Here is a 23,586-nt window from a genome sequence, read left to right on the forward strand (position 1 = left end):
GTTAATCTGTATCCAGTAAAGTACCATTCAGTCGGCTATTAATCCTCCCTCACGTTTTCCCATTTTTCCACAAGGATATTAAGAGAAACTGTTACAGCCCTAACCGGTTTGGCTCCGTGGATAGAGCGTCAGCCTGCGGACTGAAAGGTACCAGGTTCGATTCCAGTAAAGGGCATGTACCTTGGTTGTGGGCACATCCCCAGTGGGAGGTGTGCAGGAGGTAGCTGATCGATGTTTCTCTCTCATTGATGTTTCTAACTCTCTATCCCTCTCCCTTCCTCTCTGTAAAAAATCAATGAAATATATATTTTTTTAAAAAAATAGAGAAACTGTTATAAATGTATCACTGGCATATTAAAAAACTGAATGCCTATCTCTCTCTGGTCTTTCAGTCTAATAACACTATTGGAAGAGTATGTCATCTTGGGCCATGCTAATGGCCACCCCTAGGATGGCAGAATGGGAGAAATGGAAGGAAGCTGGCTCCCAGAGACTTTGTGGAGCTGCCACTCCTGCTCTGGACTGCCTACTGTCAGAACACTTTTAACGGGAAGGGAACTAAACTCCTCCGTATAAAGGGGGAAAGGTGGTGGTGTGTTATTCTAATGTCCTGAAGTGACCTTAAAAACCAAGAATCCAAGCCTAGAGGGAATGAAGTAGGCCAAACAACACAGTATTATTTTTTTCCAAACAAATTTAATTCTTTTCCAGCCCCAAAGAAGGGGATAAATCTAAATTTTAAAAATAAAAATAAAATAAAAATTGCTCAAAAACCAAGCCATTAAAAATTTAAGCCTTCTCCCTTAGCAATAAATACTGAAATGATATGTACACATGAGGCTCAGGAAGGAGGCAAGAACAGGAACTTTGGGGACTCTGTCCCATGGCAAGATCCCAACACTTCTACCAATTCCATGCTCTTTGCCTAAAACATAGAAGAGCAATGAAAGAGGTGGAGAGATATACCAGGAGAATGTGTGGCCCCAGAGAGAGCTAGAACATGATAACAGGAGAGAAAGAAAAGACAAAAAGAGTCTTAGAGGGCAGAGGAAGGAAAAGTTATCTAAAACATCCCCCCATTCCGGCTGAGTCACTGGATGCGGCTGGTCCAGCTGACGAGTGCCCTTGAGCTTATCTCCGTGCCTCCGCTCCCTCTTCAGCATGCAGGGTAAGTGAGGTCATTCACACTGTGGCCGAGATGCCACTGTGGCAGCAGCCTGGCTGCTGGAGCCCTGAGGCTTCCCATTCACCACCAGCAGGAGGGGCGTCTCTACACGGACACTGGAAAAGGAATAGTCCTAGAAAAGACAAAGATTCAGAGGTTCGTTACAAACCCTAAGGTGGAACAAATTCCAACACAGGGGATACACCACCTGTGACGATCTCCTCCTCTCTTCCCCCTTAGTATATGCACTCTTTACCTCCATCTCACATTCAACAAAGCTGAGCTAACGAAGGAGATATACACTGAGTGGCCAGATTATTATGATCTCTGAATGCATAATAATCTGGCCACTCAGGTTATTTATTGCATATTCTATATAATAAAAGGCTAATATGCAAATTGTCCCCTCGACCAGGAGTTCAACCAGCAGGCAGGCCAGCCAATCGCCCATGTCCCCTCCCCCTGGCCAAGCTGAACGGACCCCACCCATGCACGAATTCATGCACCGGGCCTCTAAAATATATACACACACACACACACACACACTGAGTGGCCAGTTTATTATGCATTCAGAGATCATAATAATCTTGCCACTCAGTGTAATTTCCCCAAGTTTTTAACCTTCAGAAGGAAAACCTGGGGCAGGGAGGGTGCCAGTAGTGTCACTACAAGAATGAGACAATTCTGACTCAAAAAAAGACAGGTTCCTGGCACTGGCTAACAAAAGGATGCCACCAGCTCTCACAGAATCTGCCCTTCCCACACACAGTGTTTGCTGACAATTATAACTAGATACACATAGTAGCCAGCCAGGTGGAAATGCTGCGAAACTCTCAGTTCCAGGGTTTGTAAGGCCCTAAATTAACCTGCCAGATATAAATTAAGTTACTTCTCCCTTTATATCAGGAGGAAGAGACAGAATGTGTGGTTTAGAAGTTCTCCTAATAATAGAAAAGAATCAGCTCATTTCATCAGTTCAAATGTACTTTAAGACCTGTTTTTAAAAGATCTTCATCCAAAAAAGATTGTTCAATTGTGACGGCGAAGGAGGCTTTTTTAAGTCAAACTACAGAGGTAAATTAAAGAGTTCTCACAAATCAATTTTTTAAAAATTTCCTAACAGTAATATGGGGACGTGACCAAAAAAAAAAAAAAAAAAAAAAAGTCAATTTATAAAAGGTATATAAATAGGATAGATGAGTTGGTTAGAGCGTCATCCCAATATGCCAAGGTTGCACATTCAATCCCTGGTCAGAGCACATACAGTATCAACTAATAAATGCATAATCAGTGGAACAACAAATCAATGTTTCTCTCTTTCTCTCTAAAAATCAATCAATAAATTAAAATTTTTTAAATAAAAAGTCAATAGAGATATGATAAAATGTTCAACCTCACCGATAATCAAGAAACCAAAGCCAAACAATAGTGATGCTATATTTTTCACATAAAATCAGCAAATAACTTTTCAAAGGTTTCTACAATGAGTTGAGAAGAAAACTACAGGGAAACAATTACATCCACTTTTGGTATTAACTGGTGCAACCTTCCACAAAATTTGGCAATATGCATCAAAAATCTTTCTGCATACCCTTTAGGGCCAGGATTCTACCTTAGAAATGCATTTAAGAAAATAATCATGGATATGGGCAGATATAAAAATATAATAAAAATATTATAACATCATCCAAGAGATGCAAAATCAAAACAACAATGAGGTACCATCTCACACCTGTCAGAATGGCTATCATCAACAAATCAACAATGACAAGTGCTGGAGAGGATGCGGAGAAAAAGGAACCCTTGTGCACTGCTGGTGGGAATGCAGACTGGTGCAGCCACTGTGGAGAACAGTATGGAGTTTCCTCAAAAAACTAAAAATGGATCTCTCATTTGACCCAATGATTCCACTTCCAGGAATATATCCCAAGAAACTAGAAACACAAATCAGAAAGGATATATGCACCCCTATGTCCATAGCAGCATAATTTACAATAACTAAGATTTGGAAACAGCCTAAATGCCCATCAGCAGATGAGTGGATTAAAAAACTGTGGTACATCTACATAATGGAATACCACGCTGCAGTAAAAAAGAAGGAATTCTTACCATTTGCAACAACATGGATGGAACTGGAGAGCATTATGCTAAGCGAAATAAGCCAGTCAGAGAAAGATAAACATCACATGATCTCACTCATTTGTGGAATATAATGAACAACATAAACTGGTGAACAAACACAGATCCAGAGATAAGAGAAGCATCGATCAGACCGTCAAACCTCAGAGGGAAGGTAGCGGAGGGTGGGGGTAAGGGGGAGAGATCAACCAAAGGACTTGTATCCATGCATATAAGCTTAACGAATGGACACAGACACCAGGGGGGTGAGGGCATGAGTGGGGGGAGGGCGGGGGGGGGGGGAAGAGGAGGGGAAACGGGGAAATAAGGACACATATTTAATACCTTAATCAATAAAGAAAGAAAAAATATATTATAACAGTAAAAAAGTTGGAAATAATCTGGATCTGTGATCAGCAAATTTTTACTGTAAAGGGCCACATAATAAGTATCTTAGGCTCTGTACATTATGAGGTCTGTCACAGAACTATTCAACTCTGACACTAGTGCAAAAGCAGCCACAGACAATAGTAAACAAATGAGTGTTACCTGTTTCAAAAAACTTTACTTATGAACACTGATATTTGAATTTCCTGTATCACAAATTCTTCTTCTTTTGATTTACAAATACAGAAGTTATTCTTAACTTAAGAGTCCATACAAAAAAACAGGCAGTGAGCCAGATATGGTCAATGGCACCGTAGTAAATATTTTTATATCTGCCCATATCCATGATTAGGCCCACCCCTGACCTAAATGGTAAAAAAATGGTTAAATACCTAATCTCAGGGAGTTTTTATGAGGATTAAATGAGCTAGCGCAGGAAATAAAACTTAGCACAGTGTCTAACAGTCAGTTAAGTGTTCAGTAAATTTTAACTATCATTATCATCATCATCATTTCTATGTGTCAATTCAGACCAATGTTGTAAAAGTTTAAAAACATAGGAAATATTCACAAACATTTGCACATAATATTCTATTCATGATTAAAGTTACACATATAAACATGTGTATATATATTTATCAAAAACAAAAGAACTGGAGGTATACACACCTGTTAACAGTAATACCTCAGTGACAATATTTCAGTCCATTTTTTTAAAATTTGTTTTTGTTTTGTTTTTTGTTTCTTTTTTTATCTTTATTGTTGAAAGTATTACAGATGTCCCCTTTGTTTGTTTGTGTTTTTTTCCCCATTAATCCCCTCCACCCCGAACCTGCCCCTTAGGCCTTCACCAGTCTATTGTCTGTGTCCATGGGTTATACATATAAGTTCACTCCCATCCCACCCTCCCACCCCCATCTTCTAAAATTTATTTTGAGCCGAAACCGGTTTGGCTCAGTGGATAGAGCGTCGGTCTGCGGACTGAAAGGTCCCGGGTTCGATTCCGGTCAGGGGCATGTACCTTGGTTGCGGGCACATCCCCAGTGGGAGGTGTGCAGGAGGCAGCTGATCGATGTTTCTCTCTCATCAATGTTTCTAGCTCTCTATCCCTCTCCCTTCCTCTCTGTGAAATATCAATAAAATATATTAAAAAAAATAATAATAATAAATAAATAAATAAATAAATAAAATTTATTTTGAGATAAGTGACTTATAACATTGTGTAAGTTTAAGGTATACAACATGTTGATTTGATAATTCATATTTTGTAGTATGATTACCATCCTGGTGTTAGCTAACACCTCTGTCAAGTCACATAACTATCATTTCTATTTTGTGGTGGGAACAATTAAGAGCTAGTCTCTTAGCAACTTTAAAGTTTATAATACCATTTTTGTCAATAATCACTGGTGCTGTGCATTAGATCTCCAGGACTTATTTATCTACTGCAAGTTTGTACCCTTAAACAATATCTCCCCAATTCCCCAACTCGACAGTAACCGCCATTCTATTCTGTTTTCTACAAGTTCAGCTTTTTTAGGCTCCACATATAAATGATATCATACAGTATTTCTTTATCTATTCAGTCCATTTTTTTCATTCTTTCTGTTTACCAGTAGTTTCCCTTTTCAGTAAAAATTACATATATATGTTTACTAGTGTATATATATATATATATATATACATATATACATATACATATATACATATACATATATATATATATATATATATATATATATATATATATATATATATCATACACACAAATGCATCCCTTTACATATTTTTTAAGAGATAAACTTGGCCCAACTTTCAGAGCCTATCAGGTGAGAAAGAATCCTCACCATCACCCACCTTTCCCTTGTGTTGAATTCGGTGAAGCCGAAGGCTGGGCTCAGGGATGGCTACGGAGTCCCCGATGAGCACTCCCCAACTCTGCACCATGTTATACACCATCACTGCACAACAAGGGCCATCTGAATCCACCAGGCCAAACGTACTTCCCGGTTCAAATGAGTTAAGAGAAGAAGAAGAAAAAAAAAAGTGGGCAAGAAAGAACAGAAACAGTGGTGTTTTTAAATACCAATAAAATAAACAAGTTCTTTTTTAGTAACTTATCTAGAAAACCTATGGTAGGTACCATCATCCACTATGGACATTGGAGTCCTCATTTGTCTTAAATATATAATATCTTTAGAGGACATGCACATGACTCATCGATCTGTCACTCTGCCAAGAATAAGGACACATGCACACTGAGACCATTCGACAATCCTATATAATAAAAGGCTAACATGCAAATTGACCAAACGGTGGAATGACCAGTTGCTATGATGGGCACTGACCACCAGGCGGCAGACACTCAACACAGGAGCTGCCCCCTGGTGGTCGGTGCACTCCCATAGGGGGAGTGCCACTGAGCCAGAAACCCTGAGCCAGGCTCATGGCTGGCAAGTGCAGCGGCAGCAGCGCTAAGGATGTCTGACTGCTGGCTTAGGAGAGGGCCTAAGCCGGCAGTTGGACATCTCCTGAGGGCTCCCGGATTGCAAGAGGGTGCAGGCCGGGCTGGGGGATTCCCCCGAGTGCACAAATTTCATGCACCGGGCCTCTAGTTATTAATAATGAACTAGCTCAAAATGTTTATTATTGAAACATTATTCCTGGTCTATCAGTTTACCTACTACAACCTTTATCAAACTCTCTAACCATAACTGTCCATTTAGTTTAATTCCACAAACTTTAACTGAATATTATATGTCAAGCATTGTGCTTAGCAGTAAAACACCAATCCAGCTATGTGAGCAAGCAGTCTAGCAGGAGTCAGCCAGTTAAACCAATGCCTACAGTACAACTGTGATAGATGCTAGAACAGCCGTGGGCAAACTACAGCCCGCGGGCCGGATCCAGCTGTTCTATCCAGTTCTCTTGCTCTCCCCTCCGCTCCTTTACTTTGAATTTATATTAGTTCACACAAACACTCCATCCATGCTTTTGTTCCGGCCCTCCGGTCCAGTTTAAGAACCCATTGTGGCCCTCGAATCAAAAAGTTTGCCCACCCCTGTGCTAGAATAACTTTTCCCTTGTGCTGAATTCAGTAAAGCGAATGGTTGGACATGGGAACTTGAGGAGAAATGTCGAAATCAAAAAGCAAGGAAGGTTTTCTTGAAGGGGCTGAATCTTAAAGAAATGAAAAATAGCTGGGTCAAAACAGGAAAACAAATCCTCAATGATGAGGAAAAGAATAGGGACTGTTTGGGAAGGAACAAAAGAGAACATCCTGGAAGTGAGTGAAGGACCAAGGAGTGAGCCCAGCCTGTGTGGCTCAGTGGTTGAGTGTCAACCTATGAACCAGGAGGTCATGGTTCAATTCCCGGTGAGGGCACATGCTTGTGTTGTGGGCTTGATTATTCCCTTGTGCGGCGTGCAGGAAGCAGCTGATCAATGATTCTCTCTCATCATTGATCAATGATTCTCTCTCATCATTGAGGTTTCTATCTCTCTCTCCCTTCCTCTCTGAGATCAATAAAAATATATTTTAAATTAAGAAAAAAAGACCAAGGAGCGATGGCACTGATAAAACCCTAATTTTTCAAGAGTTAAAAATTTTCTAAATGAACATTCTTAACTCATTTCCTCTGCTAGACTATAAGCACCCTTAGCTTGAGTCCTTTACATTTCTCTTTTTTTTTTATTCTCTATAGCACATAGATGTTCAATAAACATCTGCTGAAACAGGGAAAAATGGATGGTACAGAATCTACAGAGATTGTCAGACATACCTAGACAATACCTGCTCATGGGACAGTCACAAAAGGAAAGCAGAACTCACTGACCTGTGACCACTAATTGTCTTCATCTGTCAGAGAAAGGCCAGGAAGTGGCAGTACTAGTTCCGAGGATAAAAAAGAGGAAAGGCAAAGATAAACTCACAAGGGGACTTTCTCCTCTGTGGTGAGGCTGAACACCACCTTCCCCAGGACCACAGCACCACTGTTCACACCAGGCTGCAGTGCACTCAGCGGCTTGAGCTCCAGGGTCACCTTCTGCCCAGAGGCTGACTGATAGCGGCCATCACCACAAGGGCCTAGATGGGCTGGGCGCAAGCTTCCCAGCATGCTCTGCAACTTTTTGGTCTTCACCTTTCCCTGCCAAGGAAGGGGAAATAGATTAGAAGCTAGGAACTAGTCACTCCCCTGGAGAGTCTAGTCCTTCCCTCCCACCTACCACTTCTATAGGGTCACTACTAGCAAAGCCTATTCCAGTCTTATTTTACTGATGTACAGCAGAATAAAGAAGTAGGATTCAGCCTTTAGACATCTTTACCTTGCTCTCAAGGAGGCTGGTTAGTCTATTCAGGAATTCCAGGAGTTGTTGCTCTCGCTGTTGGGGTTCTGGCCAGGCAGGGTCCAGCACTGCAGCTCGAGAGAAGCCATCCAGGGCCTCCCCATAATTCTCTTCATATTTATGTAACTGCATAAGAAGTAACCCAAAACCTCCCAATTATAAGTATTTTTAACACAAACTATGCTGGGGGGAAGTGATGGCATAATGGATTAGAAACCAAATAAACTGTTTTCCTACCCAGTTTTTTTCCTGTGCTACAATGAACATCCTGAAGAGATGGTAACACCTTAACATCCTTTTACCTGACCACGGTAATCACAACCCCAAAGATGGAGTCATTTCAAAGAACCCAACTTCCAAACTCTAAAATAGTTATCGAGTTGGGTCATTCTATTTTTATAAGCATTTCAGAATCTTCTTCTTCTAAGCTGCTCCCCATTCCCTATGTACCCTTCCATACCCTCACCCCCTTCTCCTTTCCCTCCAGTGACGCCACCAGCTACTGAAGTTAAACTGAGCTAGTTCTTCCTAGAAATAATTTTACTGTTACTTTCTCTTGCAGTCTGTACCCAACCTTGTTCCTATGAATACTCAGTTATCCTCATAGGCTAAGACCTAAATTTATTTGACTTTCAGATGACCTCCACCCCACAGCCACAGGTCTTACCGTTGCCCTGTTCAGATGGAGATCAGGATTGCTGGAGGCTGTCCTGTCAACCTTCTCCTACAACCGGATAAAAAGATCATGAGTGGATCCTGTCTCAGTCTTACGGATGGCTATGCCCAGTATGTCCTAACCTCCTCTGCCTAGAAATATTCAAGTTTCTTCCGTCAAATGTTACCTATACCCACACTGATATATAGTCACTGTTTGTGCGGTACATTATACAGCCCCTGAAACCTCAGGATGTGAGGGTTTTTGCATGTGTGTGAAACTTTAAAAGTGATTATAATTTATCTATACAATAGTATAAAGAGAGAAGAAATGTGTGAAAGCACTGTCATAAAAAAATTTGCAATAGTGAGATGATGGTATAAATGAGGAAAGCCTAGGAAAGAAATTATGTCGATTTAATGTTTTTCCTCTGCCCATAAGCCCAGCTCCAGACACAGACAGAATCATGTTGTATGTCCCCTTAAAACACACATTGAAAGTAAAATCTGATTCTCTAATATAAATAGATGGCCAGAAACCACCTGACAGTGCAGACAAATGTGCTGTGAAGAAACTGCTGATGATGTTTATGACTGTTCATTTTGTTTTATTATTTTTTTAATCCTCAACCAAGGATCTGTTTATTGATTTGAGAAAGAAACATAGACATGAGAGAGAAACACTGATCAGTTGCCTTCTGTATACACTCCGACCAGGGATCAAACCTGCAATCTAGGTATGTGTCCTGACCACAACCTTTTGGTATTAAGAGACAATGCTCCAACCAACTAAGCTACCCAGCCAGGGCTCATTTTATTTATTTTTATTTTTTAAACTCTATTCATTGCCTGGCACAATGCAAAAGCACAAACAGCAGTAATTAAAATTGTTGAAATGCTTGGTTCAAATACGTTTTAAAATGCAAGTTTGGGTGAAGAAATGAAGAGTTAAAAGTAACTCTTTAGCAGAAGCCAAATTAAAACTTTTAAAGGGAGTACATACAACCATAAACATTATTCTCTAAAATATAAACATTAACCAAATTAAGAAATTAGAGTAAAAAATAATTCCTCTGCCTGAAAGTTCCCTGACTGAAAAAAGGACAGTCCTTAACTTGCAAATATAAATATAAGGTAGCTGTATTCTTTACTCTGCCATACAGAGCAAAATAAGTAACGGCAAGTTAAAAAGCAATTCTGTGTCAAGAGAAGCAAGAAAGCAAACAAGCCCTAGCCAGTTTGGCTCAGTGGATAGAGCGTCGGCCTTCGGATTGAAAGGCCCCGGGTTCAACTCCGGTCAAGGGCACATGCCCACATTGCAGGCTCGATCCCCAGTGTGGAGCATGCAGGAAGCAGCCGATCGATGATTCTCTCTCATCATTGATGTTTCTATCTCTCTCTCCCTTCCTCTCTGAAATCAATAAAAATATATTTAAAAGAAAGCAAACGAAGAAAGGTGAGTGTAAGGCCTAAATAAAGTGCTCAGAAGACCAATGTGAAGCTTTCAATAACGAGCAACCAGGCAGTCAAGGCCTGAAGAAACCCCAGTGCAGGTGGTTACTGATTAAACATGGCCTGAACACCTAAGCCAGTGGTCGGCAAACTGCAGCTCGCGAACCACATACGGCTCGCGAGCCGCGGTTTGCCGCTCTGATGACTAATGAGTTTGCCGACCACTGACCTAGACTCTCGATTCCAATAATTACAGGCTGTTGTTGTTCCTTGTGATTAAGCCCCTATCCCAGTGGTCGGCAAACTCATTAGTCAACAGAGCGGCAAACTGCAGCTCACGAGCCGCATGTGGCTCACAAGCTGCAGTTTGCCGACCACTGGCCTAAGCAAAGCATAAGATCTAGTGCAATAGTTCCTAGGAAGTGATGCTGAATGGGTTGTATGCTGTTTTCTATTTTAGCCTGTGGGAAATCCAAAGCTATAGTATGTAATGGTCAATGTAGGGATAGCACTTAATTTATACTTAAGATTTAGGTTTAATTTTTCTTAAAATATGCACACAAATTTAATAAGCATTATTTTAATACTAGAGACCCGATGCACGAAATTCGTGCAAGGGGCTCGGCCTTCGCAGGCCTGGCTTCATCTGGAAGGACGTTGAGTCTAATTAGCACATTATGCTTTTATTATTATAGATTTTTTTCCCATTTAAAAAGATGAACATGTTGGCATGGGCTCTGTGATTTGGATACATGCCTATAAAAAGTCTAGACAGCTCAAGGAGCTATCTAGCACTAAGGCACCACACTGCAAGTGGTTACTAACACTCAGGGGATAAGCAGAAATGTCGCCTCTGTAGACACAGCTTTGCAAAACCACACACATTGGATGCCAGCAAACAGTGCCCATCCTGCTTGCTAAAGAGCCACAAGGAAGAATGAATAACACTCTTGCTTCTGCCTCTATTCATCTGGCCAGGGCAACCATAAATACTTACTGCTTGGGCATAGGCATTGAGGGCTTGCTGGGAGATCTTAGGGTTCTGGCCAGTATTGAAGTAAAGAGAAAGGTATGCATTCCCCAGAATATCTGGAAAAGAGACACAGGGTTTACATTATGCATGTGAGGAACTTGGAAGTCACCACTCCATCATAATAAAAAAAAAGTTGAAGAAACAAAAAAATCACAGCTCTTCTTGGATTCATTACAGAGGGGACAACACCAGGCAAACCACTGCCCCCAAAATTGGAGAGACAGACAGGTGAATACAGGGAGTTGTGGTGTAAGGGAACAGAAGCTCACAAGCTGCCATAGGAAACAGTGCTGGAGTATGAGAACCTGAACTGTAACTGATGAATTACTGGAGGCTCAGCATGCACAAGTCTGGGAGTTAAAAAATGCAGGGGTCTCAGTCATAAGGGGAGCCCCACAAGGGAGATCCACTTCCAGGAGCTAACCAGATTCCCAGAAGTATCAGTGAAAAAATCCCCTCATGCTTTTAGCAGAGGGATTGAAAAAGGAACATTCTGAAATATGCTAGAGCACTCTGTTCTTAACAAAAGTAAACAAGGAAGGCCCTCAGGAGAAACTAGTTAACCAGAACCTAACCGACCTGAAGAAGGGAAATACCCAACTCCATCCCACTCTAGTCATCCTGTCCCACCTAAGGGAAGAAAAAAAACTGGAAGAAAAAAAACTGAAACAGTGGTAGAGCATCTCAGAGCCAGCATCCTATCTAATAAAGAGGGAATATGCTAACTGACCATCACTCTGTCACAAAGATGGCTGCACCCACAGCTGAAGCCAAGTTCCCATAAGGAGCCTTAACGAGCAACCAGCAGGGTCGTGAGGCTATGCCCTCCCCCGCCCCCGTGGGGCTTGACAGGGGACCTCAGGCTGTGCCCCCCACCCGGCAGGGCTTGACAGGGGACCTCAGGCCACGGCCCCCGCCCTGGCATCAGGCTAGGGGACCTCAGGCCTCACCCCCCACCCACCCCAGTGCCAGGCCAGGGGACCTGAGACCACGACCCCCGTCCGGCAGGGCTTGACAGGGGACCTCAAGGTGCGCTTCCCGTCCTGGTGCTGGGCTAGGGGACCTCAGGCTGCTTCCCCCACCCCAGCACCAGGCCAGGGGACCTCAGGTTGCACCCCCCACCAAGTGGGGCTTGACAGGGGACTTCAGGCTGCGCCCCCCACCCCGGCACCAGGCCGGGGGACCTCAGACTGCACCCCCCGTCCGGCAGGGCTTGACAGGGGACCTCAGGCCATGCCCCCCACCCAACAGGGCTTGACGGGGGACCTCAAGGTGCACCCCCAGTGCTGGGTCAGGGGAACTTGGGCCGCACCCCCGCCCAGCGGGGCTTGACGGGGAACCTAAGGCTGCACCCCCCTCCTGGTGCTGGGCTGGGGGACCTGAGGCTGCACCCCCCGCCTGGTGGGACTTGACAGAGGACCTCAGGACATGCCCTCCACCCAGTGGGGCTTGACAGGAGATCTTAGGCCGAGTCCCACACCTGGTGGGGCTTGATGGAAGACCTCAAGGCACGCCCCCGGCCCCGGCCTGAGCTAGGGGACCTCAGGCCAAGCCCCCTGTCCTGGCGCTGGGCCAGGGGACCTGAGGCTACGCCCCCTGCCCAGCAGGGCTTGACAAGGATGGGACTGGCCGGGTCTGGATCTAGCCCAATGGGGGCAGGGGCCGGCCGGGTCTGGGTCTCACGTGATTTTGAGGCGCATGTGGGTGGGCAGGGACTTGACTCTGGGTCCCATGGTGTGCCCCAGACTCTGACAGGAGGAAGGTTTTCATATACATTTTACTAATTTTCTTTCATCTCTGACACTTCTAATATAGAGAAAGGGCAAACAGCAATATTAAATTATTTCCTCTAATTAATCCCCTTTCAATGTACACGAATTTCGTGCACCGGGTCACTAGTTTAAGATAAGATCTGTTTGCCCTAGCCCAGTGCTTGGCAAACTGCGGCTCGCGAGCCGCGGTTTGCCGCTCTGTTGACTAATGAGTTTGCCGACCACTGGGATAGGGGCTTAATCACAAGGAACAACAACAGCCTGTAATTATTGGAATCGAGAGTCTAGGTCAGTGGTCGGCAAACTCATTAGTCAACAGAGCGGTAAACAGCAGCTCACGAGCCGCATGTGGCTCGTGAGCCGCAGTTTGCCGACCACTGGCCTAGCCAGTTTGGCTCAGTGGATAAAATTTCAGCATGCGGAATGAAGGGTCCCAGGCTCGATTCTGGTCAAGGGCACATGCCCAGGTTATGGGCTCAATCCCCAGTAGGGAGCATGCATGAGGCAGCCAATCAATGATTCTCTTTCATCACTGATGTTTCTAGCTCTCTCTCCCTCCCCCTTCCTCTCTGAAATCAATAAAAATATATTTTAAAAAAAGAAAGATACGGCGCTAGCCAGTTTGGCTCAGTAGACAGAGTGCTGGCCTGCAGACCAAAGTGTTCAATTCCAGTCAAGGGCACGTACCTTTGTTGCAGGCTTCTCCCTGGCCCAGGTCCTAGTCAGAGCGTGTACAGGAGGCAACCAATCGATGTGTTTCTCTCACATCGATGTTTCTCTCTGTCTTCCCCTCTCTCTTTCACTCTCTCTAAAATCAATGGAAAAATATCCTCGGGTGAGGAAATAAATAAACAAACAAACAAATAAGTAAAACCTCACAAAAGAAATATAATATTTAAAAAAAAAAAAAAAAAAAAGATACGACCTGTTTTGATCACCCTGAAAAGTCTATTAGAAAGCCTGGCACAGCCCTGCCAGAGTGGCTCAGTTGGTTGAGCATCGACCTGTGCACTGAAGGGTTACCAGTTCAATTCCCAGACAGGGCACATAACCTGGGTTGTGGGTTTGATCCCCAGTTGGGGAGCATACTGAAGGCATCCGGCCGATCGATGTTTCTCTCTCGCTTGCTCTCTCTCTCTCTCTCTCTCTCTTCCTTTGACTCTCTAAGCATGTCCTCAAGTGAGGGTTTTTTTTTTTTAAAAAAGGCCTGACACAAACTACTGATGACACTATATGTAGTACACCCCAAATACCGCTTGGATAAAGAGGCAAACATGGACCTAAAGGAGAAAGGTGAACAGCCCTGCCTTGCTTATGTGGAAACATAAAACTCCTCTCTTGAATGAAAAGATTCAAGAGTTCGTAGAACAGTGGTTCAACAAAATACCTTTCGGGCTTCTTCAAAACAAAGATGCCCTGGCTTCACAGTTAGAGGCAGACTCCATAGGTGGGCTCCAGATGACTCTGGTGTGTAGCCATGGTTGAGAACCACTGCTCTAGAAATTGGGTGGAGATATTTGAGAGCACTCACACCAGGAGCGGCCATCGTGGACATCCATCTGCACAGCCAATTTAGCCTGTCGGACACTGTCCATGACGTGGCGAGAATGCTCATCTCCAGAGTCAGTCCGCAGTTGGCGAAGCACCATTGACAGGTTTTGAAGGGAGACTTTGTTCTTGCACTGCAAATGGAGAAGACACATACTCAACCTTCCTGATTCTAGTTCCCCTTTCCAGATCTATTCTATCTCCATCTTCTTCTGAATCTGTTTTGTCATCAGGGGTTCTGGTCAAGATGGCAGCATAAGTAAATACAGTACTCGTCACTTCCCACAACCGCATAAAAATTACAACTAAAATACAGATCCACCACCCTCCAAAACCACCTGAAATCTAGCTGAACGGAAGTCCTACAACTAGGGAATTAAAGAAGAAGCACATCGCAGCTGTAGCTCATGGTAGGAGGGCAGACTTGGGATGGAATCACAGAACCAGCTGTTTCCACACACACGTTGCAATTTAAAATCAGGAGAGATATCATGGCTTCGGAGGTTTCCTTGAGGAGTGAGGGGTCCCAGCCCCACACCAGGTCTCCCAGCCAAGGGTTCCAGTGCTTGGAAGAGAAGTCCCCACAACTTCTGGCTATAAAAAACAGTGGAGATTGTGGCTTAATGACAGGGAGGCTGTAGGAGTCCCAGGCAGTTCCTCTTAAAGGGCCTGCACATGGACTTACTCAGACTTACTCACTTCCTCTGAGCTCCAGTACTAGAGCAGCAGCTTGAAAGGAACCTGGGACATTTGGGGAGGGAACTAATTTGCCTAGAATCAGAGCAAGAGCTGGAGGGGCAGCTTTCTCCCAGACAGAAGTGCTGGCACAGGCCACTGTTCCTTTGCTGAACCCTCCCTCTGCACAGAGCCAACAGGCAGGTGCCAAATCTGAATCTCCATCAACCTGGCTCACACTTTTTGCCCTGCCATGGTGATTCCCTGGGACCCCTGCCCCTCCCTACTTGCAGGCTCATCCAAGCCATTTCCAGTGGCCTTTCATACAACTGGTCTCTCTTGTCTCATGCTTCAGTCTTTCTTAAAATCTCTCAAACAAGCAGAAGCTGGCCTCGGCATGCCCTGTACCTCTCAATAAGTGGCCCCAGGCCAAGCACTAGCAGCAGCACACTTTGGTTCACAGCTTGGCCTCTCCTGGGCACCTCCAAGCCCAACACAAGTAGCAGCCATCTGCAGATTGCTTTTAGCTTATGCTGCGTGGCCCCAGGCAGGGCACTGACAGTGGCTAACTTTGCACCTCCCAGGAGGCTCCAGAGCCAGTGTACCTGGTGGTCAGCTTCAACCACGCCAGATTACAACCCTACCACCTCCACGAGTGACACCCTCAAGGGGCAGACTTGGTGAGCATCAAAGCCCCACTGAAGCAAGTCCTGCTCCACAGGTTGGCTCCTGCACAGCAGCTCTTCCACTAGTCGCAGCCAATCCTTGCAACCAACTGACCTGGGGTCAATCCCTCCCAGTGTCACCAACATCAATCAAGGCTCAACTACAATAGGACACTGCACACAGCTCACACAGGGGCACACCTGGAGTGTGAGTGCCCCACGTTGGGCTGCCAGTTGCAAGTGCCCCACCACGTCCCACGTGGTTCAGGGTTCAGGTTAAGGGTTCGGGCTCTGGAGGAGGCCGTACACAAATGAAAGAGACTAGAAAATATTAATTTGGAAATATTGGGGGCCAGGCGGGAGCCCAACTCAAGGGGAAGGAGTACACCCCGCTCTGGCCTTGCTATCCCTTTTATTAAGACTATGGGATACACCCATAGCTTTTAGGCAGGCAATTCCAATAATAGCCAATCAGCAAGGATTTACATAAGACTAACAGGTGGAAGTTGCTTTAGCTACCATTGTCTCAACTAAACAGTGGGTGGTTGGCTCTGACCTTTCAGAGCTTCAAGGTTGACCAGCCTTCCGGGTTCCTTGTCCACACCTCTCTGCTAGTGAGGACAATAGGCGGCTTCCAACACTGGAGTGCCCAACTCAGGTGACTGGGGAGGCTAAGCCACTGGGCTCTAGATACACCTACCTCACAAGGCGACTCTACCAAGTCCAGGAGACATAGCAGATATACCTAATACATAATTCTGTTTTGTCATCTTAATTCTTACTGCCATGTGTATCTTAGACCCACATCTACAAGGATCAACTTGGTTGACAACTTTTCATCTACCCCTGAACCTGACCCTATCATCTTCCTTTTTCAGTCCCCTATCCCTGTTTTCCTCATTAAGGTCTGTTCCCCCTCCCTTCTCCTTAATGATTCTTTTCTCCTAGTTCTAATACAGTTCTACTCTGGTATTCATATCCTAGGGAAATGCATAGAACCAAAGAAATCCCATCTGTGTTTTCTGAGGGGACAGTGATCAGCTCACATGGGTAAGGGCTCCTGTGAAGCAGGTGTGGGCAGCTGCAACATCCCCTTTCTTCCAGTACACCTCCCCCAGCTGGTTCCAGGCTTCCACCAGCTTGGGCTCCAACTTCACAGCCTTTGACAAAAGCTCCTCAGCCTTAGGGCTATAGTCAGGAGTCACATTCAGTGCCTTCCCAGTTAGCATCAGAACCTGTGCTTTGCCCTGGACAGAACCTAGGAGAAAGGGAAAAAGATACAGGAAAGTGGAAAAACCCAGGCAGTCTTACAGGTAAGACCAGAACACTTTCTCTCAAGGAATAACCCCACATCAGCTCTAGAAATAAAATATCTGAGGAAAATCTTTATGAACAAACCCCTTATTGAAAGCCTACCATAGGCAGAAAACTATGTTATATAATCAGGTAACAAAGAAAGCACTATCCCTACCTTTGAGGAGCTTAAAATCTAGTGGAGAGGACAAAGCATATATGTGAAAAATTAAAACAACAATGAAAAGGAGCATGTGCTGCCTGGAACGTGTGGCTCAGAGATTGACCCATGAACCAAGAGATCACTGGTTGGATTCCCAGTCATTGCACATGCTCAGGTTGCAGGCTCCACTCCCAGTAGGGGGCATGCAGGAAGCAGCCGATTAATGATGTTTCTCTCTCTATCCCTCTCCATTCTGTGCTCTCTCTCTAAAAAAAAAAAAAAAATCAGTCAAAACATGTGCATACAACCAATGAATGGGCTTTAAAAGGTAAAAAAGAAAAAAAGACCCTCCAGGTAGGAAAATGATGTAAACAAAAAAAAAGCATAAAACATGTGGCACGTTCATGGGAGAATGCATGATCCAACCTGAATGAAACAAAAACTTCCTCTGTAAGTATGCAGTCAGAGATAAGGGTAGAAAAAAAAAAGCATCAGAAAATGGAGACTTATATACCAGGTTAAGGGGTTCAGAGTTCAACCATTCAATAGTAGCAATCTTTGAAGACACTTAAGCAAAGAGGCAGACAAAAGGATAAAATTAAATGCTTTAAGTAATGCTTTAGAAAGATAATGGCCACAGTCATTAAGTAAGTTCATTTGGAATTAAAAAAAAAAAAATTAGAGGCAGAAAGGTCAGTTAAGAAGATCACTGTAATAGTTCAAGCAACAAGTATGTTATTTTATTTCATGGCATTTACTATAATCAAACTTTAAGAAAATTAGAGGACTGAAAGGTTGCCATCCTGCAAGGGGTAATATTTTGTTGTACCATGCTGTAGCAGCCACAAATAGGATATCCAAAAGTACACAGAAAGAGAAAAACCCTATCACATGTCATTGATGGGCAAAGGGTTGCATGCTTTTGGAACTCATACCCACTACTTCCTTCATCTGCTGCAGGGTTTTCTCCATCTCCTCCCGCACATCCTGTTGCTTCCTCCCAGCATCCTCAACACTGTGTGTATCGAAATAGCAGTCTCGAAATGAATAGAGTTGATCCACCAGTTCCTAGGAAGCACAAGGATGGTTCGATTATGTGGCGAGAACACCAGACAAGTCTTAATTGAATGAATTAATGAATAGTCCCTGTCTCTAACAAATAGTACTTATGTCCTATACTTAATTTAAAAGCCTACCCAGAACAAAGAGAATGGATCAGCACCCAGTGCATCCGTGCTTTTCAAATTTTATTGTGTATATTATTTCCAGGACCCGGCCTGCAGAGATTCTGATTTTAGTAATTTTAGCAAAACTCAAAATACTGCCCTAACTGGTTTGGCTCAGTGGATAGAGCATCAGCCTGCGGACTCAAGGGTCCCAGGTTCAATTTCAGTCAAGGGCATGTACCTTGGTTGCGGGCACATACCCAGTGGGGAGTGTGCAGGAGGCAGCTGATCGATGTTTCTCTCTCATCGATGTTTCTGACTCTCTATCCTTCTCCCTTCCTCTCTGTAAAAAATCAATAAAATATATTTAAAAAAAAAAAAACTCAAAATACTGCATTTTAACAAGCATTCTAGATGACTGTAATAAAAATGGTCCGTGAGCCCTGACCGGTTTGGCTCAGTGGATGGAGCGTCAGACTGCGGACTGAAGGGTCCCAGGTTCAATTCCAGTCAAGGGCATGTACCTTGGTTGTGGGTACATCCCCAGTGGGGGTGTGCAGGAGGCAGCTCATCGATGTTTCTAGCTCTCTATCCCTCTCCCTTCCTCTCTGTAAAAAAAAATCAATAAAATATATATTTTTTTAAAAATGGCCCGTGAAACACACTTTGAAAAAAAAATACACTTGCAGGCAGGCCGGCCAACTGCCCATGTCCCCTCCCCCTGGCCAGGCTGGACGGACCCCACCCATGCGCGAATTCATGCACCGGGACTCTAATATATATATATTGAGAGGCCAGATTATTATGCATTCAGAGATCATAATAATCTGGCCACTCGGTATATATATATACATATATATATATATATATATATATCCATATATCCATATATCCATATATATATATTCATATATATATATAGAGAGAGAGAGAGAGAGAGAGAGAGAGACATCCATGCACACAAACATATACACACTAATAATATTTCAGCCAGTCATACTAGGAAATAAAGTTCAGTTAATCCGAGTCGACTGAAAGTAAAGCTCACATTCTAAAAAGTGTTTATCATAAAAATCTGCTCAAAAAACAACAAAATCTCACCAATGTTTAAATTTTTGCATGAGAGCCTTTAAGCAAGTTACAAGCCTGTCACAGGTCTAATGTTTAAATTACAAGCTGTTTTATAACACAAAAAACTGAGTTTCTGTGATTTAAGAAAACAATCTTCGGTCATTAAAAGAAAGATAAAGAGTCAAGTCAGGGAGTTAGCTCCTACCTACCTAGTACAAAACACAAGTCCTATTCAAAACTGCAGTCACTTGTGGACTGGGTGGAGTCTGGTCCCCTCTGCATCAGATCCCAAAGAATAACAAAACCATTAAGTACTAAAAGGAGTAACCAGGACACATGCGGTGCAAGCCATTACTGTGATTATTGCCAATTTCAAAGCAGAGAAGTGAGAAACGGCCTTTGTGGGGGTCAAAACAGCTCCTGGAAATCTGCCATAAACATGTGTACGCTATTTGTTATGGGTGAATGGAGGAGGGAAAAAAGCTTCATAAGAATGTGCAGGAATAAGGTTAGGAGCAACAAATCATCTTCCGTACAGGACTGAAATTAAGTCAGGTCCGCGCCCCTCCCCTGGCCCGAGAGGCTCCCCTGGCGCGAGAGGCTCCCCTGGCCCGCGGCGACAGCACCTTCGGAAGTTGTTATAGTAACCACACCGACGCACGCGGCGTCCTGGAGGTGCCAAGGAATTCGCAGGCACTGCATAAACTGGGCTCCCTGCTTCTCCCGGATAACAAAAGCACATTCAGATTTTATCCTACAGCCCACCTGCAATTTCTGCAAGATCTGTTTGCCTTCTTCTTCTTCATCAGCCATCGTTTCCCGGACACTCTTGGCTACTCCGCCCCCAACTTTATAACCAGAGAGACTCAAACCTACGCTCATCAAGGAGCCACAGCGACATCTAGGGCGCTGGAGGCTTGCCTGCACCTAAGTAGAGGAGCTGGTTTCCAAGGAAGGGTATCGCTCCAAACCAACTTAACCCAATGCCTCCAGATCAAAGGAGATGCTCTCTAATCACGATACAGTTCATAAACTTCATTTCCAAAATCCTAGAAACAATCTGTTCTCAGCTAATTGCATGTACTGTATATTTTTGTCTCATTTTTTCCTACTTATTTATGCCCAGATTATAATACCCCCAAAAAGAAGACAGTTTGAGAGTAGATGCCTGTGTTACAAATTTAAAATTTGAAGGAAATGTAGTACAACTTTACAGTGATTTTCTATGCATGAGGAATTTATCATTTTGAACACACTATCCTAATAAATCTACTACATTTGGGGTAGTATGAAAGCCATCACTAATATATTAGTACTAGAGGCCTGATGCACGAAATTCGAGCACTCGGGGGTGGGGGATCCCTCAGGCCAGCCTGCACCCTCTTACAGTCTGGGAGCCCTTGGGGGATGTCCAACTGACAGCTTAGGCCCACTCCTTGCCAGCTGTGAGCCCGGCTCAGAGCTTCTGGCTGAGCAGTGCTCCCCCTGTGGGAGCGCACTGACCACCAGGGGGCAGCTCCTGCGTTGAGCGTCTGCCCCCTGGTGGTCAGTGTGCATCATAGTGATTGGTCATTCCACCACTTGGTATATTTGCATATTAGCCTTTTATTATATAGGATATTAGTGCACGAATAATGCTTATTGACAGACTATATATACAGGATACATAAGAGACAATGAATGTCCCTGAAGAAGGAAATAGGGGGACTGAGAGTTGTTGGTAGGCAAAGAAAATTTCACTACGTACACTTTTGAATTTATTGTTATGTACATGTATTAGTTACTGAAAAATAAGCATAATTTTTAAATTAAAAAATTACTTACTTCCACATAGACTTTCTGAGACACCTGCAACAATAACTGTTTCCAGAAAGGTGGAGCCAGTGGCTGGGAGACAGGTGCCTTTTCTGTACCTTTTGAGTTTGTACCATGTGAATATATTCAACTTTTCAATAATAAGTAACTATTTTTAAAGTTGCATGTAATAGCCCTAACCAAGTTTTTTACTTTTTAGTTTTAATTATAGCTTACCTGTACTCCAGACTGATTCTGTGAATCTACAGGAAGAAACCAAAAGTTCAAGGCAGAGCTTGGCTGGCTTGGCTCAGTGTTTGAGTGTGGACCGATGAACCAGGAGGTCATGGTTCAATTCCTGGTCAGGGCACATGCCTGGGTTGTGGACTTGATCCCTAGTGGGGGGTATGTAGGAGGCAGCTGATCAATGATTCTCTCGCATCCATGTTTCTCTCTCTCTCTCTTTCTCTCTCTCTCCCCCTTGCTCTCTAAAATCAATTTTAAATTTTTAAAAGTATTTTAATTAATATATAACCTCTTGAGATTAATATCATATTGTAAGTGTTCTATGATAGAAGTGCATTACTAAATAAGTAAACCCAAACCCTAGCCCAGGCAAACTTTTTGACTCGAGGGCCACAATGGGTTCTTAAACTGGACCGGAGGGCTGGAACAAAAGCATGGATGGAGTGTTTGTGTGAACTAATATAAATTCAAAGTAAAGGAGCGGAGGGGAGAGCAAGAGAACCCTCCGCTCTTTCAGCTCCGCGGGCCGGATAGAACAGCCGAACGGGCCGAATCCGGCCCGCGGACTGTAGTTTGCCCATGGCTGCCCTAGCCGATTGGGCTCAGTGGATAGAATGTCAACCTCAGACTGAAGGGTTCCAGGTTTGATTCCAGTCAAGGGCACATGCCCAGGTTGCAGGCTCAATCCCCAGTAGGAGGAGTGCAGGAGGCAGCCAATCAATGATTCTCTCTCATCATTGATGTTTCTATCTCTCTCTCCCTCTCCCTTCTTCTCTGAAATCAATAAAAATATATTTAATAAAAAATAATAAATAAACCCAAGACAACAGCTGACAAAACAGTAAAGAAGGAATAATTTTATTTTTAAATGAATGGCAAAAAAACAACTTTACAAAATAACTTTAACAATGTAAATTATTTTTAAATAGAAATAAGAACTGATCATATGTACATCAAATTGTACTCTGATTCACTGAATGAGCACATACATTCCAAACAAGTTAATACAAGGGCAAATATGCAAATATATAGGAATAAATGTATACACCCAAATAACAAACTACAGACATGCATTACCATTTCCTGAGACCTAAATCTTCTCATAAATATACTGGAAAATATAGCAAAATATCAATATAAAGGAACATGCATATACATATATGCATAAATACCAAACTCCAAAATGACATGTAGACATACAACATAGGTGCTTTTATACATATCCATAAACATATAGCTCAGTCAAAAACGCCCAGACAGAAACAAATTGTAATCTACAAAGCACCCTATAATATTATAACCTTCCTACTACTGGTAAAAACTCAACAGTTCACAATGAAATTGAGTTTAATAAAATGCTCATGCTTTAAATAATGAAAACAGAAAAAAGAACCAGACTCTAAAGCCACTCCTCATTGCTACTCAATTTCTTAAAAATTGAATATGTGAAGACAACTTCAAAACTTAGTAGCAGAGGGAGGTTGGTGACTCCTATCGAGAATAAAGATTATTTGATAAATGAAATCACTGAAAGTGAACAGAGAAACATTTTGTAAAGTGCATTAAATTCTTTTTACTTTAAAGGCCCTACTAGAGACTTGCTGCTGCTCTAATTCACGACTTGGAGATGCAAAACTAAAAAAGTTGTTGCTGGGTTCAGGTGCTGTGGGAGAACCCATAAAAAATGGTCTGAACTGAAAATCTCCGTCTCCACCACCCTGGTTTTGAACTGGTGTACTGTCCAAAGGAAACTTGGATTTGTTCCCTAGGGGGGAAAGAAGGGGAAAACTTAAGCATCTATTTACTTACAAATCTTTAAAACCAAAAAGACAAAAGTCATTCAATAAATATTTTAACAGAACTCAATTCATACAAGACAAATAAAATATAAACCTAATGTTAGATAAATAAAAGGACCAAGATGGTCCCCATCCCTCCCCCTGACCACAGTACATATACTGTACCTTCTTCTGTGATACAATTTCCAATTACAGCCATGACCTCATCACCAAAAGTAACTTGACACAATGAAATACA

At 43.3% G+C, this 23,586-nt stretch overlaps 2 protein-coding genes across 3 annotated transcripts in view; both read right to left on the reverse strand.

Moving 5' to 3' along the window:
• Positions 1–686: 686 nt before the first annotated feature.
• Positions 687–20,349, reverse strand: TTC5 (tetratricopeptide repeat domain 5). Of its 2 annotated transcripts, XM_080680565.1 has the most exons (10): positions 20,275–20,349; positions 18,208–18,340; positions 16,863–17,074; positions 14,460–14,610; positions 11,121–11,212; positions 8,685–8,741; positions 7,997–8,143; positions 7,604–7,818; positions 5,528–5,672; positions 687–1,298 (listed from the first exon to the last, which is right to left on the reverse strand). In XM_080680565.1, exons 1-10 carry the CDS (start codon positions 20,320–20,322, stop codon positions 1,179–1,181), a joined length of 1,320 nt encoding a protein of 439 aa, XP_080536691.1. In that variant the 5' UTR covers positions 20,323–20,349; the 3' UTR covers positions 687–1,178. The 2 variants fall into 2 exon arrangements, with proteins under 2 accessions (XP_080536691.1, XP_080536692.1); XM_080680566.1 differs by lacking the exons at positions 11,121–11,212; positions 18,208–18,340; positions 20,275–20,349.
• Positions 20,350–22,393: 2,044 nt separating this feature from the next.
• Positions 22,394–23,586, reverse strand: part of CCNB1IP1 (cyclin B1 interacting protein 1) — a gene marked incomplete at its 5' end in the record, with an annotated part of 4,925 nt that continues 3,732 nt past the window's right edge. Inside the window, one exon of the mRNA XM_080680931.1 lies at positions 22,394–23,314. Within this exon, the coding sequence (XP_080537057.1) occupies positions 23,112–23,314 (203 nt within the window). The 3' untranslated portion in view covers positions 22,394–23,111. The remainder of the gene's footprint in view (positions 23,315–23,586) is intronic.

This window comes from Plecotus auritus (genome assembly GCF_963455305.1).
Source record: "Plecotus auritus genome assembly, chromosome: 1".
Lineage (NCBI taxonomy): Eukaryota > Metazoa > Chordata > Mammalia > Chiroptera > Vespertilionidae > Plecotus > Plecotus auritus.

Coding starts and splice junctions, on each gene's coding strand:
- TTC5 (XM_080680565.1), bottom strand. CDS start 20,322: ATGGCTGATGAAGAAGAAGAAGGCAAACAGATCTTGCAGAAATTGCAG. Junction 18,341..20,274: donor AGATCTTGCAGAAATTGCAG/GTGGGCTGTAGG, acceptor TGTGCTTCCTAG/GAACTGGTGGATCAACTCTA. Junction 8,144..8,684: donor TCCATCTGAACAGGGCAACG/GTAAGACCTGTG, acceptor CTTCTTATGCAG/TTACATAAATATGAAGAGAA.